General features: G+C 44.6%; 1 protein-coding gene across 6 annotated transcripts in view; it reads left to right on the forward strand.

Moving 5' to 3' along the window:
• Positions 1-14,028, forward strand: part of PRKAG2 (protein kinase AMP-activated non-catalytic subunit gamma 2) — a 237,468-nt gene that overhangs the window by 111,622 nt on the left and 111,818 nt on the right. The window contains exon 1 of one of the 6 annotated variants that reach the window (XM_065831781.2): positions 9,777-10,354. The exons of the other annotated variants lie outside the window; for them this stretch is intronic. Coding sequence (XP_065687853.1) covers positions 10,249-10,354 — 106 coding nt within the window. The 5' untranslated portion in view covers positions 9,777-10,248. Of the gene's footprint in view, positions 1-9,776; positions 10,355-14,028 lie in introns of those variants that run through there. 6 annotated transcript variants of the gene reach the window in all.

The following is a 14,028-nucleotide window of genomic DNA, read 5'->3' on the forward strand; positions in this document are numbered from 1 at the left end:
GAGCACTCCCCAGCCACAGCCACGCATTTTGTGCATCTTGGAGCAAAAGCAAAACCATCTTTCACCTTGGGAAGCGCCTTGTGACGGCAGACAAGAAAAGCTTGGTAAGACACACGGAGCTTCCCAATCATTAAGGTCAAATAACGCAAAAATCCAGTAAAACTTGTTGCTAGACCTGAAGATGTGTAGCTCGCCGCTGGCTCAGTAGCTAAGCACATGAGAAGGAGATGCAGGGGGAGCTGCTAGGCTGTAAAAAGTACTTCAGGCTCTGTGGGTGCCCTACACCTTCCCTCCCACGCTGGATTTGTGCGGACAGGGAGGGTAGAGCTGGGGCAGGAGCATCCTCCTTGCTTGGTGAGCAACCCCGAGTGGATCTTCTCCTGGTTTTGGTGAAGTCTCATTGACTGCTGTAGTTTGAGAGTTTTGTAGCAGGTGACTGTAAACAGGGAGGGCTGAAGGGTGCCAGTTGAATTTGAAGAGGCTGATTTAGGCTGGTGATGCTGAGGGCTGTGACTCAAAATAAAGATCAGCAGGACCTTGTCAGTACTGTGCTTGATGCGGGAGCTGATGTTATGTCTTTTAACACATTGTGCAGGAGAAAAACCACTTGGAAATCAATAGACACTTGTTGAAAAGCTCAGTTTTGTGGGCAGTGAGCCTGGTGTTTGTTAGAGGCCAATGGGAGTTGGGTCTCTCGGGCCGGGGGTCGATGCTCTCCGCCCTGCGCTTGCACAGCCCCACTCAACAGGTCCTGAACTAAGAAGATTGTAATGGCTGTAGGCAGCAAATAGACAGGAAAGAAAGCCAGAAACCTGTGGTAACCTTAAATATCTACTTTATCTGCTGTAGGTCTCTGTTTTCTTTAAGATGTTTAATAATCTTTCTGGTTAATAGGGGTAGAAAACCGATTAGTCTAAGCATGAGACTCTTGCAGTGCAGTAACACAGCACCTGAAGAGGGCTTTTCATCTGAAGCTCTCACAGAGATGATGTGAGATAACCCTGGTTGTGCAATGGCCCGGTAGCAGAGCTGAGAAAAGACCCAACATCTCTAAGCTACTTACTCAGCCCCATTCCAGTGTTCCTTCCTCTGCCCTATTGGTATTTTATTGTAACTGGAAACAACCTACCACGTTTACAGGAATATGTAGCTTGGAGCAATCATTAATGTTCATGTCTATTAGCACAGAGGTTTTAATACTTTTTGCTCCAGTGACGTGCTTGCAAATAAGATGACTGCTAGCTGCCAAGGTGATCACGCAGTATTCTTTTTCCACAAATATGTATTATGTAATAACAACAAAAGCATCCAGTCTGTAACACCAATAGGTTTTTACAGGCTGTTCGACACAACCTTGACTCCAGGAGCCAGAATTCTGGAAAGCTCATAGGACTGTGTTCGAAACGTGCCTCTGAAGAGAGACACCCGAGTGAAGGACTAAAGATGCGGGATGCTTTTGGGGCAGACCAAGAAATGCAAGAGTTGGGCTTTGTGCTGCTGGAAATACCCAGAGCTCTGTAACCATAACACTGAGTTTCTGCTTTGATTCTTGATGTGGAATTTAAACTGCTTAATTATGTATGTTAGAGCTACTTGGTAAACTGCTTTCTACTTTAAGCACTGAAGCCACTGCGAGATTCTGACCTTTGACAAGATTTGGGAATCTGATGGCACTGCACCGCAAATTCTGGTCATCTGTGATGCTAGTTTAGATCATTTTCAAATGACATTACAAGTGTGATTGGCCCAATGCACTGCTGAGCTAAGTCACCACTAAAAGTGATTTCATGATTCCAGAAACCTGTCCTCGACTTGAGGCTTGATACATTTTGATGAGGTGAATGGGGAAAGATGCTGACTGCAGATGAAGTGTTGGCCTGAGAACTGTGTCGAGCTGGGATGTGCCTCAGCACTGGTACCTGCCCCCTGATTCACCAGGGCATCCTAAACACCTCAATAACCAAGTGTCAAGGGTTTTGATTGCGGGGTGATGATAAAACCATGGCAGATGTATTGTTAACCCTCTCTCCCCTCCCTTCAGCCCCTCCCTTTCCCCCCTTCCCACTAAGGACAGGCGATTGGGAGGGAAAGAAGGACAGAGAGAAGAGAGTTGGATAAAAATGTTTTACTAATGCTACTAATAAGAATAGAGAAAATAATACAAAATATACAAAACCAATCTTGAAAGTCTCAGCAACTGCAGAGCTGGCACCCGAAGTCCTGGACTGGATGCTGCAGCCAACCGGAGCTGGATTCAGTCTGTCACTAGGCCTCAGTTCGCAAGGATGACTCGCAAGGTCCTCTCCTAATGTTGGCCATAAGCAAAAATGGAAAAGGGACGAGATCCTCGTCATCCCCCACTTTTATAAGAAGTATTCGTGTGAATGGGATGTTATACACAGTTGGTCAGTTTCTTGGTCACCTGTTTCTTGTTGCCCTTCTTGTGAGATGTCCATCCATGCTTATCAATAACTTCGCATTCCATTGCTATGTTCACCAAAACATGTATCTGGTTCTCCAGGAACATGCAGCTAATATGAAGGCTTTAGCTAACAGGCAAATTCACTAAAAGAGGAACTTGTTTTATAACAAAACCAGGACACTTGTGTTGTTTCTTGACCACCAGATGAAGCTCTACTATATCTGTTAGGGGTAGCCTGAACAAATAGACCGAGGGAGCTGGCTGCAATGCAGATACCGTACAGGGGGCTGGATTGCAGTGCAGGCCATGTCTGCATACAGTGGATTCCTCCCTTTCTATTATAATCCCCTTGCTGGAGCAATCGCACTTGCAATGACAATGCAGGGTTGGGTGATCCTTTAGGAATGTCCCCTCTTGGCATTACACCTGTGTTTAGTTCATCGGATTGGGATCTAGTCCTATGCGATGTCCTCAGTCATTTGTGTGAACATACTGTGTGGCTATGTAATAAGTAGTTAAAGCCTTTCCTATGGATAACCTGGCAAGTCACCAGGATTTTGTGAGTTTTGGGTTTGACTTCAATGAGCAATTCAGCTCACTGATGGTCTAAATGCTACAAGGCCCTGCTTTCACTGTCAACAAAACAACATTTGCAATAGTTCACAGACTTTTTAGCAGGGTCTGTTGCCATAGGACAAGAGGTGATGGTTTTAAACTAAAGCAGGGAGATCCAGGCCGGACATGAGGAGAAATGTTTTACAGTGACATTGGTGCAACCCTGGCCCAGGTTCCCTGGAGACATCCCAAGCCAGGCTGGACGGGGCTCTGAGCAACCTGAGCTGGTGAAGATGTCCCTGCTCATGGCAGGGGTGGCACTGGATGAGCTTGGGAGGTCCTTTCCAACCCAAACTATTCTATAATTCTATGAAAATATCTATTTTGTGTAAACACCTACATTAGATACCCTTATAGGTCACCTGAGCATAGTCCTCAGGCTCTTCGGCACCATCGCAGCAGCTGAGAGGAGGAGAGGCACATGTGTGGAAATCCTTCACCCTTCAGGTCAGGGATTCACAGGGAATGATTCCTTCATGTTCCTTCCTCTGGAAGTTGCTGCTGTCTTGCAGCTGAACCAAACAAGGTCTCTCTTTCATCACTGAAGAACAGGAGCGTTGTCAGTGAAGTTGCTGGAGCCAGGAATGAGAAAGGCTTCCCAAGCGTTAGCGAAGCATTTAGCTTTTCAAGGTGCAGTTCACTTTTATCTTCAGTCAGCATTTCTGTGTTGTCTCAGGTGTCTAATAGGATGCTGCTGACGACTGTCTCTAATTTTATGTGTATAATATATAGCACATATGTCTTTATTATATCCACTGTGGCCTAGGAGTGGGTCATTTGTGGGATGTCTGTCAACCTCAAAATTGTACTGCCAGCATTTTTTATTGTTAGGAAACACTAAAGATTATTTTCAACCAAAAAATAGCAGATAATAATAATAATACCAAGCCAGGAGAAGAGTCTCTTCGTTGTCTTATCTTGTGCGTAAGCAAATTTATTGCCTTCTGCTGTCAGATTTGCCTGCTCATTGTGGGCAACTGGAGGGTTACAGAACTTGAAATTACTTTGAAATCTCATCATCCCATATAGATCTGAGGATGAGGGCATTGCTTCCAATGTGCACATCTTTGTAACTAAAGTCGTATTTTGTGATAACTCTGCCAGCACGAACATTAAAACCGCAGTAGATGTGTGTGAACCTGTTCTACTCTTAATGCTCCTACTAGGTTATGAATTGCAAATGTGTGGTTGTGCAACAGGATGCTCACTGGGTTTGTGTAGGGTTGACAGCTGAGGATTGATGAAACCATTGCTAATTCATTGAGTTTTCCTCTCTCTCCAAATAAAACCGCTAAGGCAAAATCAGTGGAGGACTCTATTTCTGAGGAGTCCCTAATATTTCACTTTCTTGCAGTAATTTCTGACTTTATCCATTTGCTGTCATTCACTTTGTGACCCATTCAGTGCTGCTTGAAAGACTTTAAATTAAACTGAAGGGGATATTTTATTCAGCCCTGCAATGCCCATTACAACTTTAACATCATTTAATCTGTTCCAATCCTGCATGAGAAGTGAGGAAGCAAGCAAGGAAGAACAAGAAGGAGATGAAAAAGAACTTTGCGATGTTCCTAAGTTCTTCTCAAGGTTTTGTGGATGGATGTGGTAGAAAGACTTGCTAAAATCAAGAAGAGAGAGAAGCAAGAAGAGATGAGAAAAGCACTAGTGGAAAAATGCATCTGAAGAACCTTAATGCCTCTACTATTTTTTGTAAAGTTAACATCTGAGATGTTTTTCCTTAGCTCAGAACTGATGAAATTTTAGGAGCTGTGTCACACCAGACATCCTGTACTTGCTGGATCAGATACTGTTTTGCTGGTTTGAGCACGGCCAGATTGTGGCGCATGTAAGAATGGTTCCGTTTTTCACATTACGAACTGAAATTGCTAAAGAAGCGAGTGCTGGAAACATACACACCACAGTTCATTAGTGGGATGAGGGGAAATGATAAAATTATCATTTGGATAGAATCATAGCCATCAGTCCCAGCTTATTGGTCTTTTGGGGTGGGTGCTCTGAGCCTGAAATAGTGTGTTGTTCTTACTAGAAATCACCAATATGCCAGCGCTAACATCGCCATTACTCCTATTCCTGCTGGTTCATATTATAAACTCTGGAAAGGTAGGATAGAAAAACAGCACAAAGATGCCAGGATGTAATTTATAAGTAATTTACCAAGAGTTCTGGGAAATCTAGTGTGCACTTTTGGGACTGCTAGAAAGAAGTAAAATGCAGCTTTCAGATTTTTCAAAACCAATTTAGCGCCAGCCTGACAGCTTCAGAGATTGAAGTTTTTCTTAATGCACACTGAAAGCAGCTTGAAGTAATATAAAAAAAGGGGATAAAGACAAAGACTCATTACAGTGTAACACTTGGTTATGATTATGGGAAGTAATTGAGCCCAGCTTGGAGTCGTAAACTTACAATTCTTTTATGGGGTGTGAGCTGGGCTTGGACCAGATGGAGAAAGTTGTAGTTTGTATTTCCCATTGAAAACACAGGCTGCTCACTCTGTTCAACCAGCCTGCAAATGGTGTTCGCACAAAACAGGCTCTTTGTTGTTGGCCATTGCATCACTTGGAGTCTTGAGCATTATTTTCTTTTAGGGCAAAGATCTCTCTTACATATTTCTCTACGTGTTATTTTGAAATCTTTTCCAAGTTTGCTATTTATATGAAATACAGTTGCAGTTATAACCAGTCCGGTGTTGTGGGGCTGTGTAGACATGTCCCAGCACCACTGACATTGAGAGAAAATGTTTCATTTTGCCAACATCGCTCTGTAGAATTGAGAAGAGAAATTTAGAAGAATTCCCATTTAGGGAACTTTTTAAGAGGTACAAAGCAGAGAAACGTGATCCATGTAGAGACGCAAATGTGATTCATGCTTTGACTTTCTAAGGGTGAATCTGAGCTTTTACTTCTTTGAGCAATGGCAAGAAACAGGGAATTTTGACCAGGGAAATTCTCAGAGATGAGGAAAAGGAAACACTTGGGTTTGCTGATTTGCAGTTTGAAGCCAGCTGAAGTGTTGTCACTAAGGGGGTACATATTCTTTTTAGCCTTCCTGTTTTGTGCTAAATAAGCTCTTAAATCTCAAGGAAGAAAATATCGGTTTTTTCCATTTTCACACCAGAATAAACCCTGATAAGACCAACTGGTTCCCATTGCTTGTGCCGCGCTCTGCTGCTGCATTTGTAGATCAGGTTAAATCTCCCATTAAAAAAGGTATGTGAGGACATGATTCAGAATGGCAGCATTTAAAGTATTTTCACCACGGCGCAGAATTTACACTTCTGTAAAACGGATTAATCAGTTTGTGTTTCAAAACTGACCCTACGATGGCTGCGCTGAGTTCATGCAATGGGATTTTCCAAGTTTCCTATCTTGAGACCAAATCAACCCCCAGTCCTACCTTGTGGGTACCGAAGGTGCTTTTATCTTGAGAGATGGGGAACTGAAAGAAAAAGAAGCATCAAGAAGATGGAGCCCAACCGTGGTTTGGGCTTTTTTGGGTTGGATTGCAGATGACACCACCCATGAGACTCCTCTCCTTGTGCGGCCCTGGGAATTAGTGGGAAAAATAGCAGAACAAGGTTTACCTTGTGTGCTCCAACCTCCATTTTTCAAAATAATCAGGTTGTTTAAGAGGATGAAGGACTGGGATGAGCCAGGGGGGACATTGCTGGGAGGGTTGGGCACACAGGCAGCTGATGGGATAAAGGCGATAATCAGCGTAAAGGAGATTTCACAGAACCACAAACTGGTTGTGGTTGGAAGGGACCTCTGGAGATCATCCAGTCCAACCCACCTGCTCAAGCAGGGTCACCAGAGCAGATCACACAGGAAGGTGTCCAGGTGGGTTTGAATGTCTGCAGAGAAGGAGACTCCACAACCTCTCTGACAGCCTGTTCCAGGGCTTTGGCAACTCTAAGTGGTTTCTCCTCAAATTTCCAGGTGTGGGTCTTTTATTTTAGCTCTAGAACCCTTTTTAGGCTCTTTTTTGGACTTGACAGCAGGTCATCAAAGAAAAACTGTCAGAGAAATGGATGATTTGAGGCAAGAGGGTGGTGGGTCTGGAGACAGACTGGTGAGTTGTCAGTGCAAAGGCTGCTCTAATGCCATGAAACGGCTCGGATCCCACCAGATGAGCAGATCCAGTGGGGCTGAGCAGGTATTTCGCACACATACAGGACTATATGTCTGCTACTTCCCCCTAACTAATTTTTTTTAAGCTGTCCAGTGCTTGACACCTCTCAGAACAAGCCCACGTATGTTTTTTGGAAGGGGACAGTGTTATTCTTACGCAACTCAAGAAATGTAATACACTATAACTAATTTGGGAGACTTTTAAGTACCTTGACGAGAGGCCATTTCATGGTTGTTCAGAAAGGATTTGTGTTTTCAATCTCCAGAACACAGATGGCCCCAAAGGAGCTCTTTGAAGCCCAGCTTTTTATTATTACTTCTATAAGATCCTTCCACTGGAATCATTAAGAAGATGTAGTATCTGGTGTAAATGTGCTAGTATCTGTTAGACCATTAGCTGTGGGAGACAAAATGATCATACGCAAAGCACTTAGTGCTTTTTTTTGAACAAATTACTGTGCAAGACAGTTGTTAAACAGCCTTGTTTCGTTTGCTGGTAGCTCTGTGCAGAAACTTTAGGGCCTTGCTGCTTTCCTTAATTAGGGGAAATGAGCCCTCCTGGTGCAATGGCCCTGCTTGAAAAGGTCATCAGCTACTATTTACCCTTGGCCTCTATCAAGGAGGGGGCTGTTTCCATGCTGCAGCAATACCAATTCCTATCTCATTAAAAAGGGATTTAAATTTTTTGGTTTCTGATGGCATTAAGTCATTCCCAGCAGTTCTTTGGCCACTGAAGAGTGAAGAATGTTTTACTAAGGAGGGGAAGCTTGAGGTCCAGATTGCATTGGTGTTGTAGACGACGCTTCTTGTGCCTCTGGTCAAGTAAAGACTGGAGAGGGAACAGGATAACTAAGGATGGGATGGGATGGGATGGGATGGGATGGGATAGGATAGGATGGGATAGGATAGGATAGGATAGGATAGGATAGGATAGGATAGGATAGAGTAGAGTAGAGTAGAGTAGAATAGAATAGAATAGAATAGAATAGAATAGAATAGAATAGAATAGAATAGAATAGAATAGAATAGAATAGAATAGAATAGAATAGAATAATTTTGGTTGGAAAAGACCTTTAAGATCGTCCAGTCCAATCGTTAAGCTAACACTGCCGATTCCACCTCTAAACCGCATCCCTAAGAACCTGATCTGTACGTCTCTTAAACACCTGCAGGGATGGTGACTGAACCACTTTTGTAAAGCACTGTGCTGATAGGCTGTTTTTATGCAAAAGATTGTTATTCAGTGAAAAGCACTGGGGTCTTCACATGCAGAGTTGAAACAGGGTCATAAAGATGGGGCAAAAGAAAGGAGGAAGACAAGTCAGGAGGGGAAAGGCTGGAAAGAGGCTTAAATTAATTATTGTGGTTCCTCACTTGGATATCAGTGAGAGACTTGTCTGGAAGGTAATTAAGTGTCTTGTTAATAATTTGATTACTTTGATCACTAGGTGGAAGAACAAAGATGCCCTTTGTACTGTCTTCTTCCATATTCTCTGTAGTAGTAGTTGAGGATGTCAGAGGGAGCTGCTGTCATCTCTGCACCTTCACTTGGGGTCTCTGAAGTCCTTGGGTCATCTTTGCACTGATGCCTTGGAGACAGCCGTCTTTCTGAGAGACCAGAGCTTACAAGAAATCTGTGTTGATAAAGGTCTTTTCTTCAGCATTCATGGCTGTTTTTTCTTTTCCTTTCTAATGACATTAAGTCCCAGGATCAATGATGGGCACAAAGAAAAAGGCATGCTTCTTTGGGGAGGAAAAAGGTGATATGACCTTTAATTCCTCCGAGGAATTAAAGAGCTAAGACTCTCATTACTCATATAGGGTTTGATTTTTGAAACATCTGAACCTCAAGTTCTAGCGATGTCCAGAGGAGAGGCTGGTGCTCTGTGACTTTAAAACAAACAAACAAAAAGCTTTTGATTTAACATAACATTTACTGTAATCTTAGGAAGGTTGGCTATGATAGTTTGACTGTGCCTTGGATCGTGCTTGCAACGCCCTTCCAGCTGCTCAACCCGTTCCTAAACTAAACAGCTCTAAATCTACAGACTTGCACCTTAACATAATCCACCCGGCTGGTTGGGATGAGTAACAGCCCTGAGAATGTTTGTCTCATTGAAAAGACCATGAGGTGGATTTCAGTTGTGTTACAAATGGCTGTCCCAGGTGCCTTTTGCTTTGAGGGCAGCAAATTTCAATGGAACAACCTATGCAGAACATATAGATATGCAGAGCTTACAGATATGCATAGGATGGGGAGGGCACATCACTAGAAATAGTCCAACCCATCGTTCCAGCTGTGGTTTCTAGAATGGATCCACCTTCTTATTTATGAATTGGCAGAAGCTCGTTCCCCTTTATCCATTAGCCATTAGCCACGGAGGGCTGAGCGTTGAGGAGCTCATCGGCCGGCAGCTGGATGGTGCTGTCGCTGCGAAGACCCAGCACACACGAGTCAAAATAGTTGGGTGATGTCATGTCACGGTGCGAGCGTGCCCGGGACGCTGCCTGCCAGGAATTGTCTGTCCAGGGGCGGTTTCCTTTTACAGCCTTTTTAAAGAGTCATCATGCTGAGCTGCACATGACGAGTCCCTTCAAGAGGGCTTGTGGCTCCTTTGCACAGTCAGTATTTATTAAACGTGGGAGCTTATCAGGTGGTTCCTGACCTTTTCCACATGAGGTGATCCGCGCGGAAACGTCGCCTCAGTCTCCGAGGCTGCTGACGGAGAGGAGCTCCACGGCTGCAAGCTGGGCAGACTTTGAACTTCTCCCCATGTCCACAGACACATGCAGGCGGGTTACTGTACGCTGGAATTAAGACTGGAAACGCCTGGCGTGTGAGGTTTGGCAGCCTGCTGTGGAACGGCTCTCCGCAAAGACCACAACCAAGCACCTCCGAGCTGAACTGCCGGCAAACTCGACTTCTTTTGCAGCCACGCGTTTTTTCTGGAGCTTTATCTTCTCGCACCTGGGCTGTTGGTGTAAGGGACACCTCGTCTTGCCCCTCACGCTGCTGTTTTCTTCTTCAGTCCTGGGCATGACCGACAGCTGCTGCCGCACAAGTGTATGTTGCAGCTCATGAAGCGTTTCGGTAGCTTTAGAGTGATCAGGAAGAGAAAGGAGCAGTTCAAAATCACGGAGAGACGCCACTCCGATCCTCATGGCCTGTTCGGTAGGGACCATCTGCGTTACCCCTCTGAAAAGTGGGGACATTGGGTTTTGGGAGGGAGCAGCGAGGGGGGGATAGAGAATTATTGAACAACGATTCTGTGCTTTCCAGTTTCTTTGACCAAATCACTCAGTTGTTGTGTGGAGGTTAATTACGTGTTGGTTTGCACTGGAGCTGACACCTCTAACATACATTAGATAGAACCTTTAGGAAAAGAGTGATGGTACTGAAAGATTTACAGTAAACACCATGAAATACACTCAAAAGGGGCTGTTGACTAATGTTACTTTAATTGAAGAATAGTAAATAAATGCAAAGTTAGGACTAACACTATGTGTTCAAAGGTGAATTTTAAGTAGAGAAAAATTGCATATCAATCTGAAAAGTAATTCATTTAAAAACATATCTTTCTGATAATGCAATTATTGATATAATTGTGTTTGAGTTGCAACTAGGGACTGTTCTCCGTTTAGCAAAAGCTTTTCCTGCTCACTATTAATCTAGTACAGGGGCTGAGTTGTGTGTGTCTGGGATTATTCATAGATCACATAGGGATCAGCTGACCAGGAGACAAGAGGTTTTCCAACAGGATTTGGCTGTTTTCCTTCAGAACAATGGAGAAATACAATATTTAATGCATTTCCTACATGGACTAATGGTAGCTGGTTTACAACTCTGCGCTTCCCAAAGACCATGAGTGCTGCTGAGAGATCCTGTCCTGTGACTGGGAGGTTTAAAACTGACATTACACTGAATCAGCCAGATAAGACACAGTTTAAAGAGGATGACTTGTGTGAAGGGTAGGCAAGGCTCTTTTTTACTCTCAATCAGTCAGGAGTCATTGCATTAAATCCAGCACAACGACAAAGGTATGAGTATTGTTGGGCCATATGGATGGTGCAGAGAGGAACACACGTATTCAGTGACAGGGAGTTGCAACTGATGGATGGGTGGCTGTCCAGAAAGCTTGTTTTTCCGTTATTTCATGGTTTGCAATTTATTTAGTGGTTGGTTGTGTTGGTTGTTAAGATGTCGTTTTTGCAATTGCTTCTGCTTTCGTTCCTATTTTGTGGAGTTAAGTGTTTTAAATCTAAGGTACTGTGCTTTGTTCTGCATTCCCCTAAATCTGTCTGAGGGTTTCTGCTGGAGTGGTAGGAAGGTCAAGGTGATGTGAGTGAGATATGACCCAGGTCTTTGGAGTTCCACAGTGTCAGCAAGATGCACAAAGACAGGTAACAGAGTTTATGCAAGAAGAGGGGATAATTTAGAGTACAAATTGCCCAGATATAAAACTTAATCCCAAATTTCTAATTAAAACCCCTAAATTCTCACCTGTGCTATTTGTTGACTGAGTGATTTATGGCACTTTGAGCTACTAATTCATCCTCTTCCTATGGTTTCCTTAATGAGATGGGAACAGCCAACACCTGCCAAAGGATTCATTGCTGGAAGCAGCAAGCATAGTATTGCAAGCCTGCTTCCTCGGAGTCCAACTCTAAACTCCATCCTTATTTTCCTCCATAGAGAAAATAAATTGTCCTTCACCAAGAGTACCGACTATATGAACATCAATGTTTGTGGCAGAATTCTAAAAAAAAAGTTGAAACTGTAATGCCAAAAATGCCAAAAAAATGCGCTTCTCTTTATCCTCATTCCCATTAATCCAGTTCCGTAGCCCACTCCAGTGGTACAGAGGGAGCATTAGGCAGAGTTTTCCGCACAGTGTTCGCTCCACAGACTTTGCAGATGCCATTCTTGTAAGAGCATGACTGGGCCAGCTCCCTGCACCGCGTTTCCATCATGAACAGAGAACTACCAGGTCACAAGAGTGGGAAAAAGCCATTGGGATGTGTCTGGCTTACTTACTGCCTTCCTTGGATGCTCTACCACAGGGATTGCCTGTGCATCCCAGCAGAGCCCAGATTCATTTCGGGAAACAGGTTAGCACTTGCAAATGCTGTTTTGTTTTTGTTTTCCCAAATGGCCTTAATTATTTGCAGGGAAATATCAAAACAGGAACTTTGCATTATTTTCTACATTTAATCCGTGTCTTGCAGCTGTTACGCTTTACTAAACGCTTTCTGAGCTGCTCTCAAGGGATCCGCCGGCGCGGATCGGTGTCAGTGGTGCGCAGGAGTGCTGGTAGCAGCCAGGCTCGGTGGCTCACCAGGTCTGTCACGCACTGACGCATCCCCTTTAGTTGCCGTCTGTCATCAGGGATGAGAAGTGAATGATAATGATCTGACGTGGGCTTTCCCACCCGCCCTCCCAGGGTGGCTGTGCTGCCACGGCAGCCTCGTTGTTGCTGAATGAGCTCAGATTGTATTCAGAAAAGGGGTGGAAAAGAAAAGAAGAGGAAAAAAAATCCCCTGACGTCCCAGAAAGGGCTGCTCTGTCACCTGAACGAGTTATCATAGAATCATAGAATCATTTCGGTTGGAAGAGACCCTCAGGATCATCGAGTCCAACCATAACCTCACTCTAGGACTAAACCATGTCCCTAAGAACCTCGTCTAAACATCTTTTAAACCCCTCCAGGGATGGTGACTCCACCACTGCCCTGGGCAGCCTGTTCCAGTGCCTGACAACCCTTTCTGGGAAGAATTTTTTCCAGTTGAATCTGGAATTTCGGATTTTTCTTGGCCATCTCTATAAGTGTTTTAAGGAAGAATCCTCCAGTCATTGTAAATAGGATTGGGCCAGCGCAGCTTCTTATTTTCCCGGGGACAGATACCATCAGGCCACTGCAACTACTTTCTTCTGTGTATCAGTTGAGGTGAACCCCATAGTCCCTCTGCACAGATGAAGAGGTTCACATCCCAGTAGAGAAGTAGGAGGGTGGCATTGTCAAGGATGGGCACAGCTGTAGCTCCCTGCTTTTGGAGCCTTTACAGTCCTTCTATGCTAAGTGAACAGCAAGAGGAGACCTTAGTATAGACAAACAGAAAAGTGTGAAGAAGCACCAGGAGCAAACAAGAGCTGTGCGAGCTGTGGGTTGAAGGCAGAGCCGCAGCTTTGCTCCAGGAGAGGAGCAACCAACAGAGAGCCCTCCAAGCTTCAGCTGTCCACCGAACAGCAGGGAAGCTGATTTATGTAACGTGATTTTGGCAGGGCTGAGAACTGGGATTACCCCAAATTTCTCCAACCTCTGGATCGCCACCACCCAGTTGCCTCCTTCCCATTGCGCTTGCTGCTTGCCCGTGCAGGGTTGCTGCTGGCCCCGTGAGTTGTAAATCGATAGGCTCTGTGGCATTTCTGAAGGGGACAACTTTTTGGCCCCAGCGAGGCTAATTGCTCTGCCCTTTAAAGGACACCATCCATTTCATGAAGGATTGAATGACATATGCAAAAGGTATAGTGTTAAAAGCATTTCTTCTCTGCCCGAGCGGTGGGTGCCCAGCGAAGGAACCACTCTGCAGCACAGGTGGCTGCCGAGAGCCACAGCATTGAGCCTCAAATGCTCATTTTGTAGGCTTTTCACCTTTTTATTGCCCAGGAGCTTCTCTCTGCCCTTGCTGCTCCTGTTGGGATTTGTTGCTGTGGATTTTAATCATCAGGGACCAAAGCTGAGCCCAGACAAGCCAGGTCCAAGGGGCTCCAAGCAAACCTCAGTGCTGCCTCTCAGCCCCTGACCGGTGTCACCTCACTAACTCTGTTGAGGACAATTTCCCTGCCAG

Source organism: Patagioenas fasciata, chromosome 2 (assembly GCF_037038585.1).
Source record: "Patagioenas fasciata isolate bPatFas1 chromosome 2, bPatFas1.hap1, whole genome shotgun sequence".
In the NCBI taxonomy this organism is placed as follows: Eukaryota; Metazoa; Chordata; class Aves; order Columbiformes; family Columbidae; genus Patagioenas; species Patagioenas fasciata.